Raw genomic sequence first — 16,853 nt, 5'->3', positions numbered from 1 at the left:
TTAGAGCTGTCAAGCAATAGCCGCCATTCTGTTGGACTGTAAGTGGTAACACTTAGCTGGCTAAGAAGACTGCTGATATCATGACAGTAAACAAAGTGTTTGTCTTCAGAAAAAAAGTCCACAAAAATTTGTTCACACTTCCTGAAATGGGATACTTTAGCTGACCAGTGAAATACATTCTTTTCTTTTTTTTTTTTTTTACAGAGGCAGAGATAGACAGGGACAGACAGACAGGAATGGAGAAAGATGAGAAGCATCAATCATTAGCTTTTCGTTGCGCGTTGCGACTTCTTAGTTGTTCATTGATTGCTTTCTCATATGTGCCTTGACCGCGGGCCTTCAGCAGACCGAGTAACCCCTTGCTGAAGCCAGCGACCTTGGGTCCAAGCTGGTGAGCTTTTTTTTTTTTTTTTTGATCAAGCCAGATGAGCCTGCGCTCAAGCTGGCAACCTCGGGTCTCGAACCTGGGTCCTTCCGCATCCCAGTCCGATGCTCTATCCACTGCGCCACCGCCTGGTCAGGCATACATTCTTTTCTTCAAGCTTGGAGGCTAATAACACAGCTGTTTTCTTTGATAGGCCCAAATCTCTTACTAAGTCATTCAATTCTGGTTGGCTAAACTGCTGAGGGGTTAATGACTGCTTGGTATCAGAAGAAGACTTTTCATATTTTACAACCATTTCCTCATGCATCTTATCAAAATACACTTGATCACCATGTTCACTTTCTTCATCCTTAGAAGAAATAAAACCATTGAAAACTGGAACCGGGAGTGTCTCAGAGGGTGGGATAGGTCGTATTGCTGAAGAAATATTAGGATATGCGATCATATGCTGTTTTTTCTTGCCGATGCTTTTTGTATGGATCAGTCAGAAATAACAGTCACTGCTGTGGTGTTTAGGTTCACACCAAACCATGGGAATACCAAAAGGCATCCCTTTGTGTTTTCCTTTTGTCCAGTCATGAAGCATTTCCTCACAATTATAACACACAATATGAGGAGCCCAATTCTTGTCTTGATCGCCAAGGGGAACTTGAAATAGGCAATATATGCACGTGTCACAAATGATGAAATATTGGGCCTTTGGCATTGAAGTGTGTAACAGCCATATATATTGTATAACAGAAGGTGTCAGGACTATTCTTACATTTACGCCTACTTGAAGAAGCCATGATTCAATCTTAAAATAAAATAAGAGGGTGTTTTCATTAACTGTAACAAAAAGAAATTAATTGCAGGCCCTGGCTGGTTGCTCAGTGGTAGAGTGTCGACCTGGCGTGCAGAAGTCCCGGGTTCGATTCCCAGCCAGGGCACACAGGAGAGGTGCCCATCTGCTTCTCCACCCCTCCCCCTCTCCTTCCTCTCTGTCTCTCTCTTCCCCTCCCGCAGCGAGGCTCCATCGGAGCAAAGATGGCCCAGGTACTGGGGATGGCTCCTTGGCCTCTGCCCCAGGCACTAGAGTGGCTCTGGATGCAACAGAGCAACGCCCCCGAGGGGCAGAGCATCGCCCCCTGGTGGGCAGAGCGTCGCCCCTGTTGGACGTGCCGGGTGGATCCCGGTCGGGCGCATGCGGGAGTCTGTCTGACTGTCTCTCCCCGTTTCCAGCTTCAGAAAATACAAAAAAAGAAAAAAAAAGAAATTAATTGCATAAAAACTAGAGCATGCACCAAAAAGCAGATTTCAGATTTGGAATCAGCGATGCAGATATAGATATAGAAACAGTTCTAAAACCTCATGCAACAGATAATTTTAAAAAATTGTTCTCCAGTGTTATTTATGCATTTATTGGTTGATTTTTGTATGTACCTTGACCAGGGATCGAACCTGCACACTTGACGTATGATGATGATGTTCTAACCAACTGAGCTACCTGGCCAGGGCTGAGTTCTTAACCTTAAGACATTTCAGACTTAGGTTTTGGTTTGCTTATGTAGTGTACTAAGGCATTAAAGCCAGTTCAGTACAATGATCTCCTTGTTTAACAAATTTAACAGTTCTCACCTTCAAATTTTCTGCCAGTTGGATTGTGGGCTACTCTTATACATTCTGTAAATAATTCATTCTCTTAATCAGTATTTCATAAATACTTCTTATGTGCACACATGGCATACTATATGTCTCTAACATTTTATTCATCAATCACATTTTTAAGTTCTAAAAAGTTTTATTTTTCAATTTTTTGTATGCATCCAATATTATTTTGTATAAGTGAACAAGTATACAGCATAGTAGTCAAACAATCGTAAACTTTACAAAGTGCTCCCCCTAATATTTTCAGTGCCCACCTGGCACCGTACATAGTCATTGCAATATTATTGACTATAATCCTTATATTAATAATCAATTATAAACTGACCTTTTACTCCTTGCCTCTTCCTGCAAGCTTCTTACACCTAAAGAGATTTTTCTTTGAGAAAGTGGGAGAGATTCTTTAATAGTTATAATTATTGATTGTTTTCTCTCTCTTTCCCCTCCCCCCAACTGTTTCCCCTTCCCTCTCTCTCATTCACTCATATATACATGTACCTTTTTGGCTGTACTTCTGAGCAGCAAACCATATTTCTGAATACACATAAGTTGAGTGTTTTAATCCACTAAACTAATTAACAATTAGGTTAATCTAACATATTCTGTGATGCACATAATCACTTCTGGCTGCATGGTAATTGGGCATAAATGGTAAGGAATTCACATAAATGACTGTTTTTAGTACCACTTATTCCCAGACAAAAATCATACTCTGTGATCTGTTAGGAGAAAGATGAAAAGGAACTGAGTGGTGCAGAAGGCTGTTCTTTCATGCCTCTCTTAAGTCTCAGGACTCAACAATAAAAAATAACAGCAGGAATAAGGAATAACATTATTCATTGTATAAAAGATGTGAAGTACTGAGTGAGGTGTTCAATAAAATTACTGTATGCAATACAAATCGATTCTGTAATTGATGTCATTATATTACCACTTAAAAATGAAGTGGAGCCATGAGGTTAAGAAATATGTGCTAACTGGAATGGAGTGGGGTTTGAATTCAAGTGTCTGTGACTCTGGAGCCTGACCCATTACCCACTGTCTTCCTGCTTCTGGATCTGTCTTCCAAGGGACCACAGACACCACCACCCCCCTTTTTTTTTTACCAGTACAGCACACCCACAGATAGTCCACAGGGCTAAAGAGTGATATTTGCAGTGAGAAATGATGGTCTGTTGGGATGTGTGCTAGCTACATATTATGAGGTATTAGGAGTGTGCCCCTATCCTGTCTCATTCACTCTTCTACTAAGAACCCTGAGAGTGATCCTTGCTTCAGGTAGTGCTTGCAAAACATGGCTGAGCAAGGATTTGGCCAGCTTGCTGCCTATTTTTGTAAATAAAGTTTTACTGGAATACAGCCATAGCCATTTGTTTAATATTGTCTATGGCTGCTTTTGTACTAGATAGCAGAGTTGAGTATTTGCTTCAGTGCCCATGTGACCTAAAAAGTTTTAAAAAATGTGCTATTCTGGTTTGATTACTATGGCCTTATAGTATAGTTAGATATCAAGTAGTGTAATTAATACCTCCAACTTTGTTCTTTTTCTCAAGACTTAATTTGGGGTAGTGAACATACAATGCAATAGATAGATGATGTATTACAGAAGTGTATACCTAAAACCTGAATAATTTTATTAACCAATGTTACCCCAATAAAAAAATAAATTATTTACTATCTGGCTGTTTATAGAAAATGTTTACTGACCCCTGCTCTAGGTAATGTGGAAGACTTCCTTTGCTCATGTAGGAAGACCTTGGATCAAGGTGGTTTTAACCCAAATTATACCACAATTACTCTTTTGTCTGTTCACCTCATCACTTCCTAAATGTGTAATCTTGCTTCTTTCATCATCGTCATTACTATTATTTATGTGGCTAAACTGGATTAATCACCTTTACATGCATTATCACATTTAACACTCATAACCATCTTATGAGGTATATACTCTGATTATCCCTGTGCTACAGTTAAAGAAATTGGGGCTCGCAAGATTAAGTAATCTGTCCATAGGAAGAACTACCTGCTATAATTAAGGAAAAGAAACAAAAAGAACAAATGAAAAGATGATTTTTTGTTCCCATCCATAGAGTGGAAAATTCAGAGAGAAGTCAGAGGATTCTAGCCCGCATAATCCTGATAGGTGGAATGGAGAGGATACTGGAGAGGAAGGGAGATGGTTGGGAGGCTCTGAGAAACCCGTGGTTCAGCCATAAGGAACGAAGAGAGTGGAGAGGAACTTTGGGAAGAATCCAGCTCATGGGAATCACCACAGACTAGAATCATTTGAGTACCTGAAAAAGACTACATTCATGCAGAAGTCAACTTTTAGCTCAGCGAATAACTGTAGTCATGGATAGATTGTGGCCATTGAGTCATCCTCCATGTGAGCCATTTGACAATTAATCATTCTTTGGTTGAAAGGGTGGAGAGAAGGAATCCTATGCTCCTCCTAGAAACCAATGTGAGGAATTGCCTTATTGCCTTTTCCTTTATAAATAGCACTGATGAAAACAAAGAGTGCTATTTGATAGGAGCATTTGGTCATGATCAGATAAACTGCAGCTAACCTAATAAGATAGCTGGGTTGGTGATTCAAGGACAGCTTCCTCAGCTCTGCACAGGAATCTGGACTCCACCTGCTTATAATCTCCAGCAGATGAACCTGGGAACTACACAGAATGTCATTCTTGAATCTGGGTTCACATACTGCTCTACCACTTAATATGTTGTTACGTAAGTTGTTAGGTAACCTCCATATAACTCTGTTTCCATACATTTTTTTTGTAAGGAAAAAATGAAGTAATACAGGTAAAGCACTCAGAAGCATATATTATTATTACTGTTATTATTGCTAGTAGCAGTAGCATTCTTAATAACTAGTATACTAGTAGCAGTAATATAGCAGTAGTAGTAGGTCTATTTTGATTAGACCAATCGCTAGGGCAGTCAAACTAATCACAGTGTCTTTATTGTCTCAGGGAAACTTCAACCAGAAAAAAACCATTGTAAGGCTATTTATATAAAGAATCACATGATTGTATCACTATTCTAATAAACTTTGTGTTGATTGAAATCTCTGAGTTCATATGGATAACCCCAAAACACATAAAACTATGTTTCCCTCTTCTCGTTTCAGATTTTCCTCAGTGTCATAGTGGGAGCTTTAAATCTTGGCAATGCATCTTCTTGTTTGGAAGCCTTCGCAGCAGGACGTGCAGCAGCTACCAGCATTTTTGAGACAATAGACCAGGTATGTAAAAGCCAAAAGTAAAGGCCATTCATAGGTTGGGGTGGGAAGAGGAATGAACAGAGGAATTTAGCCTCAGTGTTAAAAACTAGGGAGAACTAGTACAATGCCCTTAATTCAGCAATACTTCATCAGTGCTGTCATCAAGCAGGCCCTATTCTGAATTGGGAATGCAAGAGTGAAACAGAACCAATAAGCACCCCACTTTCATATAACTGGGAAACAGGCAATAAAGAAGCAAGCACATTCAAAGATAAGATAATGTTAAGCAGTATACTGAAGGAAATAAGATAGGTCAATGATAGCAATTGGGGGTGGGAAGGAGCGTTTAAACTGAGTGGTGGTGATGGCAGCATCTCTAAGAAGGTAGTATTTAAGCTGAGAACCAAAGGAGAGTTGGCTGTGCAAAGGGAGACTGGGGGTGGAGTAGGCATGGTGCATGGGAGGTAAGAGCAGGCAGGGTATTCTTGGAAGAAAGGCCTCCAGTTTGGAAAAAGGCTTGGGGAATGCAAGGAACTAAACCAAGGTCAGTGTGATGTAATAGAGTGAGCAAGGGACAGAGACTAGAGGGATGAAAAGGAGACAGATTACGCAGGACTTTAAAGCCAAATACATAAGATTGGATTATCTTCTAAATGTGACAGAAAGCCTGTACAAGCTGGAAAAGGACCCTGGCATTGTGGCTAAGATTTTTCTGGTTAATCTATTAAATTATTGGAGATCAAGCTAGGAAGTCAAAGTCTAAAAAAAGAGGGGGAAGATGACAATATGTTGTTCCTTCTCTCTGAAAAAATGCCCTTGGCTGAAATTCAGAAGCCCTGTAAGTCCAGAGGAACTTTGTGGATTCCCTGAATCATAACTATTTATGAGATATATAACCTGCCTGAGAAAATTTCTCATCACTTCATTCGTTTTATATTTTGAGGTTTTATGTATTGGGATATAAAGAGATTGCTGAAAACTGCATAGGCCTGTTGAGCATCCAAATTAGACCTCATTCGTGGGTTTTTATTTATATATGCTCAAGTAAAATGTTGAGCCTAAAAGGCCCCTGAAACTATTTCAAAACATTAAAGCATTTAAAAATTATTTTAGTATCTTTACTAGAGATCCAAGAAGAAAGTAGGTTATACTATAGCCCCAAATAGAGATATGATCATGAAGGTCTCCCACCAGTGTGGAAGAGGGAAGAAAACTGACCTGGGAGTGTTCCCATAGCAAGAGATGACCTTCATTCTTGTCTGATTAACTGGAATGGTTAAGTTCTAAATTTGGCTCATAACCAACAATAACAGGTGAAATTTAACACATCGATTGAAAGTTGATAGTGTTTGAAGATACCACCTGAGGACATTCAGTTAGTTTTAATCATCATTTATAATAGATATTCAAATATTAGACCCCTGCTCAGTTGACTAGTTGTATGGCCTTAAACAAGATACCACTCTGAGTTTCCTCAACTTCCTCAAGTAAAAAAAATGGGCGTATCATCTGTTTTGTTCAGTTATAGTGACAATCACATAAATAAAAACAGCACACTAAAACACTTTGCACATTGTCTTCTATGGTATCCTAATAATAAAATAATACATAGTAATTTAATGTATTAATATTAATATATTAATTACAGATCAGTACTATGTTTTTTATTATTATATCATTATATAATAATGTTACTGTAATACATCAAGAAATAATTAAATTAAATTAATGTGATATATATCTTTTTAAATTGGTATCATGTTATATTAATAATATATTAGTTATTTATATTGCATAATATAACATAACATATATTAATATATATGTAACAACATAAAACTGTTAATATATAATAATATAGTATATCATATCAATAAATTATAGTGAGCATTATTACTATTATTTATAATGATTTAATGTGGAAGCTACTTATCTTTAGCATATCTCTGCAGTGTTTTACCTGGTTGCTATTCTGTTTTATAAGTAAATTCAAACTGAGATGGACAGTAAATGCATTAATACGAGTTGTTGATATATCCCTTTTATATTCTACTCCAGACACCTGTTATTGATTGCATGTCAGAAGATGGTTACAAGTTGGATCGAATTAAAGGTGAAATTGAATTTCATAATGTGACCTTCCACTATCCTTCCAGACCAGAGGTGAAGGTAAGTGCTAATCTTCCCTCAAGAACAACAGCATTTTCTTCTTTGATGATTCATTTCCAGAGCCACAGATTGCGTGTCTTACTGAAGCATGACTCAACTTCCAGGAACATGGAACTGAGACATGTTTCTCTGGAAGTGTCCTTGGGTCTCGTGTCACTTCTCAGTCACCAAACCACATTCCTTTGTTATAACAATAATGTGCCAATCCCTCTGGTAAGGACATGGTCTGGCAGCACATTCTGGTGAAGTCAACTGTATCATGCTTTGTTGAAATGAGTGTGTCAGGTCCTGTCATTGTAACTACAAGCTCAATAAACAGCAAGGCAATCAGAACAATTAAGAAGTACAGCTGTGTCAAACCACCTCCTTAGAGACTGCAGGGGGCAGGACACTTGGGGGGGGGCAGGGTATAAAGTGGCAAAGGAAAACTGCTGTCTTCAAAGTTTGTTACTTCTTATCTCTAATTTCACAAGAGCCACTAGATCAGTCCTTGGTGCAAAGGTAATCTTGTGATCTGCTCACCTCACCATGGTGAAGAAAATTTAGTTTTCCTCTACCTACTGAGCCAGTACCTTTAATGGCAATTTACTCTGCAAGAAAATTAGAATCTCTTCTCCCTGAATGAATTGACTTTGAAGTGAGACTTATTCCTTGTTTTTAAGAGTATCTCTAGCCACTCTATTTTTATAATATTTTTGTTATCCCCATAGAACTAAATTCCCTGCAACTTAATTTTGATACCATATAACTATACTGCAAGTAAAAAAAAAATTATATATATATATACCTATATATATATAGTGCATGTAAGAAAGTTATATATATATATACACACACACCCACACATCATATGTATAAATAAAGCATAAGTACATATATAATAATTATATTTGTGAAGTATATTTTTGATTAATGTTATATATTACATATGCATGTAAACATTAACTATCATAACATATGTAAAAGTACTTTGTGAAATATAAATCACAAGACAGTGTTTACTCAGTGAAGATCTTTGAATGGATGGCTAAAAGTTCCTTTATAATATTTTTCAGAACCAGCTCATAATAGCTGTTCAACAAATACCAGTTGAATTGAAATACAATTATTTTATTTCTGTTTCATCTTCTAGTCCCAATACCAGCAGTTTGTTTAATAAAATCTTCTTACTTATACCTGTAAATACTCTTCATTCATACAATGAGTATGCACTTAGTTTTGCTGGGTGTCCCAGTGTAATGGGACTATAGTAATAAAAGAAGAAAGAAAATATGAAGAGGAAGAAGCATATTGACTGCCTGCCCTGGGGGAAGATTACAGTCCAGTAAGAGAGAATTTGTAAGCCTGACCCTCTAGTGGAAATGAAAGACACATGAGATTTTGTCACACAGGGGACCCCAAAACACCTCTATAAAATAAGTACAAAAATCACCACCGATTGGTAAAAATATTCAACAGATGGGTATGAATTAGCTTTTTGTTCTTCTCTTTCTAGATTAACCAGTATTTAATCTCTACCTTGAACAAAGCTTTGTACCTAGCAAACAACACAAATATTTGTTAAAGTTATTCATTCAAATAGCACATTCACACACAATACAAGTATATAACAGCTTAACCTGTGCAAACTGGTTTATTGTTAATATGTGATCAGTAGATTAGTATTCTATTTCTGATTTAATGGCTTTCTTTCCTTAACTACTTGGGACAGTCTTATTGTGGTATCCTCTCATATCAGAAATATTTTAAATTCTGGAATATTTAAAAGTGAGCATGGTTAATTTACTTTAACTTCAAGTATTACCACACATCATTTTATTTTTTGGCCACAGCTATCAGATAAATAATGTGCTAAATGCTAAAACCTTGTCCTAGGCACCGTTTATTAAGTTGCTGCTTATTCACAGGCATCAATGGATATTGCTTATAGGGCAGGGGTCGGGAACCTATGGCTCACGAGCCAGATGTGGCTCTTTTGATGGCTGCATCTGGCTCAGAGACAAATCTTTAATAAAAAAATAATGTCAAAAATATAAAACATTCTCATGTATTCGAATCCATTCATTTCCTACCATTCATGTTCATGGTGGCGGGTAGATGGAGCCAATCACAGCTGTCCTCTGGGACAACACCAAATTTTTATTGGATAATGCATAATGTACAGGGTTCATTGTATGGCTCTCATGGAATTACATTTTAAAATATGTGGCGTTCATGGCTCTCTCAGCCAAAAAGCTTCCCGACCCCTGTTACAGGGCATAAGTAAACAAAAGCAATGTCATCACAAAGCATCCTAACTTGTAGCCTAATTGCTGGCAACCTGAACATTGTTCTTTTCTCATCTCTGCAGATTTTAAATAACCTCAGCATGGTCATTAAATCAGGGGAAATGACGGCTATGGTCGGATCCAGTGGGTCTGGGAAGAGCACAGCCCTGCAGCTCATTCAGCGATTCTATGACCCCAGTAAAGGCATGGTGTGTGTCTTCCAGAAGCTTCTTAATAAGGGGATGGGAGAGTGCAAATGGTGATAACTTAATCAAACAACACAAAGAACTAACATACAGTGAGACCATCTGACACATGTGTGGTTGACTTAATGATGCTGACCACATTGGCTATACTACTTCCCTGAATGACCGTGCTCACTGAATAACCAGTCCCTTCACTGAGTGATAGAAATGACTGTGCAGATACATTCACGATGGTATTGTTAACTCTTCAGTGAACCAAGGTTTTCATTTATTTCTTTGTATTATAACAAAATTACTATTGTTCCCCTCAATTCTTCAAATGCTTATAGGCCAGAATTAACAGTGAACAGCTTTTGTTTTTCTTTAAAGATTTTATTTATTCATTTTAGAGAGGGTAGAAAGAGAGACAGAGAGAGAGAGACAGAGAAGGGGGGAGGAGCAGAAAGCATCAACTCCCATATGTGCCATGACCAGGCAAGCCCGGAGTTTCAAACTGGTGACTTCAGAATTCCAGGTCAATGCTTTATCCACTACGCCACCACAGGTCAGGCCTATAGTGAATAGCTCTTGATTACTCCTCTGAGAAGTTAGGTTTTTAAAAAATTCTATAATTTCACAGACTACTAAGTCTTTTTTCCCCCCTGTGTTTATTTGATTATAAACATAGACTGAAACTAAGAAAAAAATATACATATTAATAATTTCCCTTTATTTACCACATATTATATATAATTTAAGTACTTTATAAAAGTGATTATATATGATTTTAAGAGGAAATGGAGTCTAAGAGATTGAGACTTACCCTTGATTTGAACCCAGGTCTGCCAGCTTCCAAAGGCTTTTCACTCTCAGAATCATTATTGTCAACATCTCCTTGATGCTTTGAGACAGACTCATTTGAGTACATATTAAATGCTTCAATGCAATGAGTTCTCTATAGTGCATGTTAGTTACACTAACATGGTAAGCAATCCAGAAGTTTTCTCTGTCACAGACATTTCATTCTCTGATTGGATATTCTTTGCTACATACCAGCATAACTACACTCTGAATATATAAAAATTATAGTTTCTTGATGTAAAATTTTTGTATTTTTGTTAATTGTAATTTTAATTTTCTCATTTTACTTACTGTTTCAATTGCTGTTTAACAGAAAAGTGCTACTTGGTACATCTAGCCAGAAAGTAAGATTTTCTGTAAAATACATATATAAGATAGGAATCATTGTTTATTTTTTACTGTATCCTTTGAAGTGCATTTTAGACCACAAGTCAAAACGTAATAAAAATATTCAAAGTACGGTGAATAACTGACTCTACTCTTTATTGAGTAATTAAAACATTTGCCAAGCATGTTTAATTAAGTGAACTTTACATTATTTGTATTTTACAGTGAGTTGTCCTAAAGCTATTTTTTATTTCAGTTATATATTGTCACTCTTAAATAGACAACCACCTTGTAAGAGAGATTGTTTCCATTGCAATCTTTTTCTCTATTTTTTTCTCCACATGTGTTAAGTATAACATAGTATTATGATTCAGCACCCTGAAGCATTCCAAGAGATGTGATTTGTGCTCACTCATGTTCTCTAGGTGACTTTGGATGGCCATGACATTCGCTCTCTGAACATTCAGTGGCTTAGAGCTCAGATTGGGATTGTGGAGCAAGAGCCAGTTCTGTTCTCCACCACCATTGCCGAGAACATCCGCTATGGCAGAGAAGAAGCAACGAGGGAAGATATAGTCCGAGCTGCCAAGGAAGCCAATGCCTACAACTTCATCATGGAGCTGCCACAGGTACCCCTAGACTCATTACAGAGAGAAACCCTTAAGTTGTAGGAGGAAAAAAGTTCCACAGTATGCATGTCTTTTTATTTGAATCCTAAATCATTAAATTCTTAATGTCATGTTTTAGTTTCGTAGCTGGAAACGTACCATGAGTTTTCCCCTTTGTTTGAAATCATGTTATTGATCTACTAAAAGTCTACCAGATGGGGGAACTTCTTTTTAAAAGCCCTCTTTGACAAAAATACAATTTCCTTATTCTATCTATTAAGTATTTGTCTAAGCAGATGATAACATTTGTTATGCGGCAATAACTTGCACAATGCTCCTTTGATGTTTCCTATTGTCATTTAATCTTCTTGTGCCTAGGCAGCTGATTCGTGTCCTAAGTACTCTATCCAATATATTCAAAAACTCCTCACCTATCTTCATTTTAAGCAACAATGACAACAAAACCAATTCTTTATTATTATATGGGTTTTGTGGCTAATGGTTTGCTAAGTTGAAAAAGAGTTATTACTAGTTAAAACGTGTCATGGTTGAGCTGCAACAAGTCTATTACGGGGTCTCGAATGGGAAAAGGTATGAAATTGAATAAATGATAGACAGAGACTTAAAGATAAATACATACAGATGGGTTCGGGAGGATGGCACGGAGAACAGTCTCTACTGTTCCTCAGACTTAACATGGCTGCTCCAAAAAGCACACCTGTCTTTATTCAGGGAAAGAACGTGGCCATTAGCAATTCAATTGTTTCCAAGACAACTCAAAGACAACCCCCACCATACCATTCAAATCTAACTTTACACCAATAAGAAACTAGCTTCCAGTCTCTTCCGGAGAACATGGGTGGGACAAGAGAATCAGGTATAGTTTCTTGTTAATTAAGCAGGTGAGGTGGGGGGTTAGGCCCAGCACCTCTGTCCCCAAGATATCCAGATTGCAAAAATACCCTGTTTATATTTTGGTCCCCAGCAAAAACATATATAGAGCTTACTACAAACCAGGCATTGTTCTAATAAGATCTTTACATCTAGTAATTTATTTAGCCCTCACAACCATCCTTTCAGGCACCTTTCCAACTACAAATAGAGAACTGAGGTTCTGAGAGATCAAATAACTTGCTCAAGGCAGGAAAGACAAGGTTTACACCCAGGTGGTCTGGCTCTAGAGTCTGTGCTCTAAAACACATTCTTTTCAATCTTCTAAATTTCCTGTGTGAATAGGATTACAGCCTTGAGTATAATATAGTCTAGTGGTTAAAGAATATAAAGCTTTAGCATCAGACTGCCTCCATAGAAATCCCAGCTTCTCATTTGCAAGCTTTATAAACTTGGGAAAGTTACTTTACCCAGTATGTCCTTACCCACCAGTTGAGGAGAATAGCAGGACATACCTCGTGAGGCATTTGTGAGGACTAATGAGATGATATGTGTATAGCTCAGCTCTATGCATTCTTTTTATATGGTAGGTGCTCAATTCATGTTGGCCAATAATATGCAAGATAAGAATGACATCAATACTTCATTTTGAGGTTCTGATATAATACTAAACATGCAAGATACTCAGGAAATATTTGCTGTCAACAGTAATTGTTATAAAGGTAGTTTGGTTTTTTATTCACAATATAAAATAGCTTTAGCATTGTACTTTTCTGTGTTGTCTAGCTAAAAAAGAGACAATATTTGATAAGTACTTTAATCCTCTGAAATGGATGTTTAGGACCCTGATCAACTTTTAGTTTGGTGAAAACATTTTATTTGAAGTTGAGCTAAATATAAACATTTATACAACTAGTAAGCTTGGAAAGAAAAGAAGAAATCAATTTATTTATCTTATCTACAAATATCGATGAGACAATAACTTGTTTCAGGAAAGATTACTTCAGTAAAAGTTGGGCCTATGAAAATTCATGCTTTAGGAGGAAGCTAGAAAGGACCTCATGATAGATTACTGTCAGGAGTCATCAAATTCCTCCTCTTCATTTTCTTCCTAGCAATTTGACACTCTTGTTGGAGAAGGAGGAGGCCAGATGAGTGGTGGCCAGAAACAAAGAGTAGCCATTGCTAGAGCCCTTGTCCGAAATCCCAAGATCCTGCTTTTGGACATGGCCACCTCGGCACTGGACAATGAGAGTGAAGCCATGGTACAAGAGGCATTGAGTAAGGTTTGTTGAAAGTCTGAGTTAATTTTACATGAGGAAATGTTTGTGGTGCTGTAGGAAAGGCTGCTTTTTGAGAAGAGAGAGAGAGAAGTGCTACATGAGTCGGTGTATCCAGTCTGACTGTTTACAAACAGACAATATTGGCTCACTACAATGGTCCTCACAGTTGAACAGAAAAACAGTTATGATTTAGTCTAACTTTAAAATATGAGTTTTAAATTTTTCTATTTATTTATTTTTTAATTTGCTTTTAGCTTTTGATTAGTAGCAGCAACTGGACCAACAATGTGAGAAAGTGCACTGGTCATTTCTAATGTCTATACAGGTTATTTAAGGATTTTTCCAGGGACCAAGCCCCTGACTTACTTGTAGATTCTAAGATGATCCGGAGGTCAGTGTCAGCTCTGCCTTTCAGTCTTATGTAACAGTACACTGTACATTGTTGCAGATTCAGCATGGACATACAATCATTTCAGTTGCTCATCGCCTATCAACGGTTAGAGCCGCAGGTGTCATTATTGGTTTTGAACATGGTTCAGCAGTGGAGAGAGGCACACATGAAGAACTGTTGGAAAGAAAAGGAGTTTATTTCACTCTAGTGACTTTGCAAAGTCAAGGAGATCGAGCCCTTAATGAAGAGGAGGACATAAAGGGCAAGTGTCTTTTTCATTATGCTTATTCATTATGTTAAATAGTTAACGTAAGTAATGCTTTACATGCTCTTATGCATTTTATTATACACTGTCTTATCTGTTCTCTCAAAACCCCTTGGAGTCATTATATAAATGGGAAAGAAAAGAACAGGAGTTCAGGAGGTTCAGTTAGTTGATCAAATCATAAAGCCAAAACCCGGGTCTCCTGTGGAAGAACTTTCAACTCCACCCTCTTCCCTCATCCTCCCACACTTTGCAAATAAGAGAGGCTTCCTATAGTGTTCTGCCCACAGTAAGAGCTCTATTCTTAATGACTGAGTGAATTCATCAGTAATTGAACTGTTTTGTGCTTATTTCCACTAATGTAAATAGATCCTTCAGGCCCTAGTGCACTTTCTTTTTTTCAAATTTGGCGGCTTATGCCAACCTATATTAATCAACTACTCCACCCTTTTTCTACCATATCACATATCAACTTTGAACTCCACTGGGTATAACTGTATAGTCTGCTACTGCTTATAACTGTATAACTATACATTTAATGTATGATTTATTATGAAATGACTTATTTAAAAATTTTGGTGAGTCTATCATTTTTTTTCCTATTTCTAGTGAGCTTCCCTTAAGATGTTTTGTGATTCACATTATATTTATTTCTGTAGTGACAACAAATAGGCTATACATATACATATGTATATACATATACAGTTTAAAGATTCAATCTTGCTAAGTATTTTGACAATTTTTTGTTAATATGTGCTGGACAAGTGCTATTTTGCGTATTGCAATAAAGTTAATAGAATGTTTTAGCATCAGACATAGTAATGATATGCTAGGCAAACATAGTAAATAATTTTATTTTGACATGGTTCTGCTTATAGCATATACTAAAGAATCCCTCATGCTGTGTTAAAATAGGAAAAGATGAAACTGAAGGTGCTTTACTTGAGAACAAACAGACCTTTAGCAGAGGGAGCTACCAGGCTAGTTTAAGGTAAGTTAAACAAGCCATGGGGCAGATTTTAAGATTGGCAAATAGTCTTAGGAGCCTTCAGCTAGGATCCTTACGCAATATTCCAAGTCCTAGAGAGAGCCCTAAGTATATAGCTCCAGGTTCTGTGTAATAGGAACATGCAAATGAATACCTGTTTGCTATCTTGAGATTCTTGCTTCTAATTCATTGTTTGTTTGTTTTGTTTTGTTTAGCTTCTCATCTTATTTGGGGTAGGTAGGGTCATGATAAAAATGCTCTGTATTTAAAACATTGTTTATTGAACTTAGAAAGGGAATTAAAAAGAAATCTGTGTTTAGTCTTGTCCCCCCAAAGCTCACTGCGGTACAAAATACCATCTTACATGGAGGCCAAATATACTGCTCACAAAAATTAGGGGATATTTCAAAATGAATATGCAGTGATAAAACATCCCCTAATTTTTGTGAGCAGTATGCATTCCTTTAGCTCTACTCTTTAACCTACTGAGTTGCAATTGAATTCAAATATTTTTTCTTCTAGAATAATAAAGTCAAATCATGCTTTTAATTAGATAAAATAAGCAATATATTTTCTAATGTTTAAAGAGGACTTTCTTAAACATCAACTATTTCCTTTTCTTAAATTTAACTATTTATTTTTTTATAGATGACTGTATGACTATTCACCATATATATATTTGAGTATGCTATTAAGAAGATTGTAAATTTTAATCTTTCATCCTGGTTTAAAATTTTTAATAAAATAGTCCCTTTAATAGTAGAAGGCTGTGAATTAAGAAGAATTCTGCTTGAGAATATTGTCTATATTCATGAAAATGTTTTTAAAGTTTTTATTTTTTTCTTAAGTTAGAATACTCTAGTTGACAGCATACTTCTTCAGCATTTCCTTAACATTTCTAGATCATTTAGTTCAGGGCAGTGCTCTGAGCAAAGTTGTAAGTCTTGCTCATTCAAGATAGCTAGCTAATTACTTATTGAAAAATGGTTAAGGAGCTTGAAACAAAACATTCAGTTAACAACTTCAAGTAGTTCAAACACAAATTTATTTTTAATATTCAAAGGAAAGTTTATGCTTAGAATGTAAAATTTACTAAGTTTATGCTTAGAATTTTTTATTTTTCTTTTGAGAACAAAACTATTCAGAAAAATATAAAATATCTTTATTGAATTTACTGAATTTTGAAAATAATAAAATGATAGCTTCAAGTTACTCTTTGAATTAAAAGCTATAAAAGTGCCAAAATTACTAGGTAGTTTTATAGATATCTGACATTAGATTTAACTATGCTTTTCTGATTGGAAGAAAAATTAAATTATAAGGATCATTAGAATTATAATGTAAAGATAAACTAACT

At 36.4% G+C, this 16,853-nt stretch overlaps 1 protein-coding gene across 8 annotated transcripts in view; it reads left to right on the top strand.

Moving 5' to 3' along the window:
• Positions 1-16,853, top strand: part of ABCB11 (ATP binding cassette subfamily B member 11) — a 134,075-nt gene that overhangs the window by 75,981 nt on the left and 41,241 nt on the right. For all 8 annotated transcript variants that reach the window (XM_066345347.1, XM_066345350.1, XM_066345351.1 and 5 more), the window contains 7 exons: positions 5,169-5,282; positions 7,320-7,430; positions 9,781-9,906; positions 11,496-11,699; positions 13,685-13,855; positions 14,301-14,505; positions 15,424-15,499. In XM_066345347.1, coding sequence (XP_066201444.1) covers positions 5,169-5,282; positions 7,320-7,430; positions 9,781-9,906; positions 11,496-11,699; positions 13,685-13,855; positions 14,301-14,505; positions 15,424-15,499 — 1,007 coding nt within the window. The remainder of the gene's footprint in view (positions 1-5,168; positions 5,283-7,319; positions 7,431-9,780; positions 9,907-11,495; positions 11,700-13,684; positions 13,856-14,300; positions 14,506-15,423; positions 15,500-16,853) is intronic.

This window comes from Saccopteryx leptura, chromosome 7 (assembly GCF_036850995.1).
Source record: "Saccopteryx leptura isolate mSacLep1 chromosome 7, mSacLep1_pri_phased_curated, whole genome shotgun sequence".
NCBI classification, from domain to species: Eukaryota; Metazoa; Chordata; class Mammalia; order Chiroptera; family Emballonuridae; genus Saccopteryx; species Saccopteryx leptura.
This window is presented reverse-complemented; position numbering and strand designations above follow the sequence as displayed.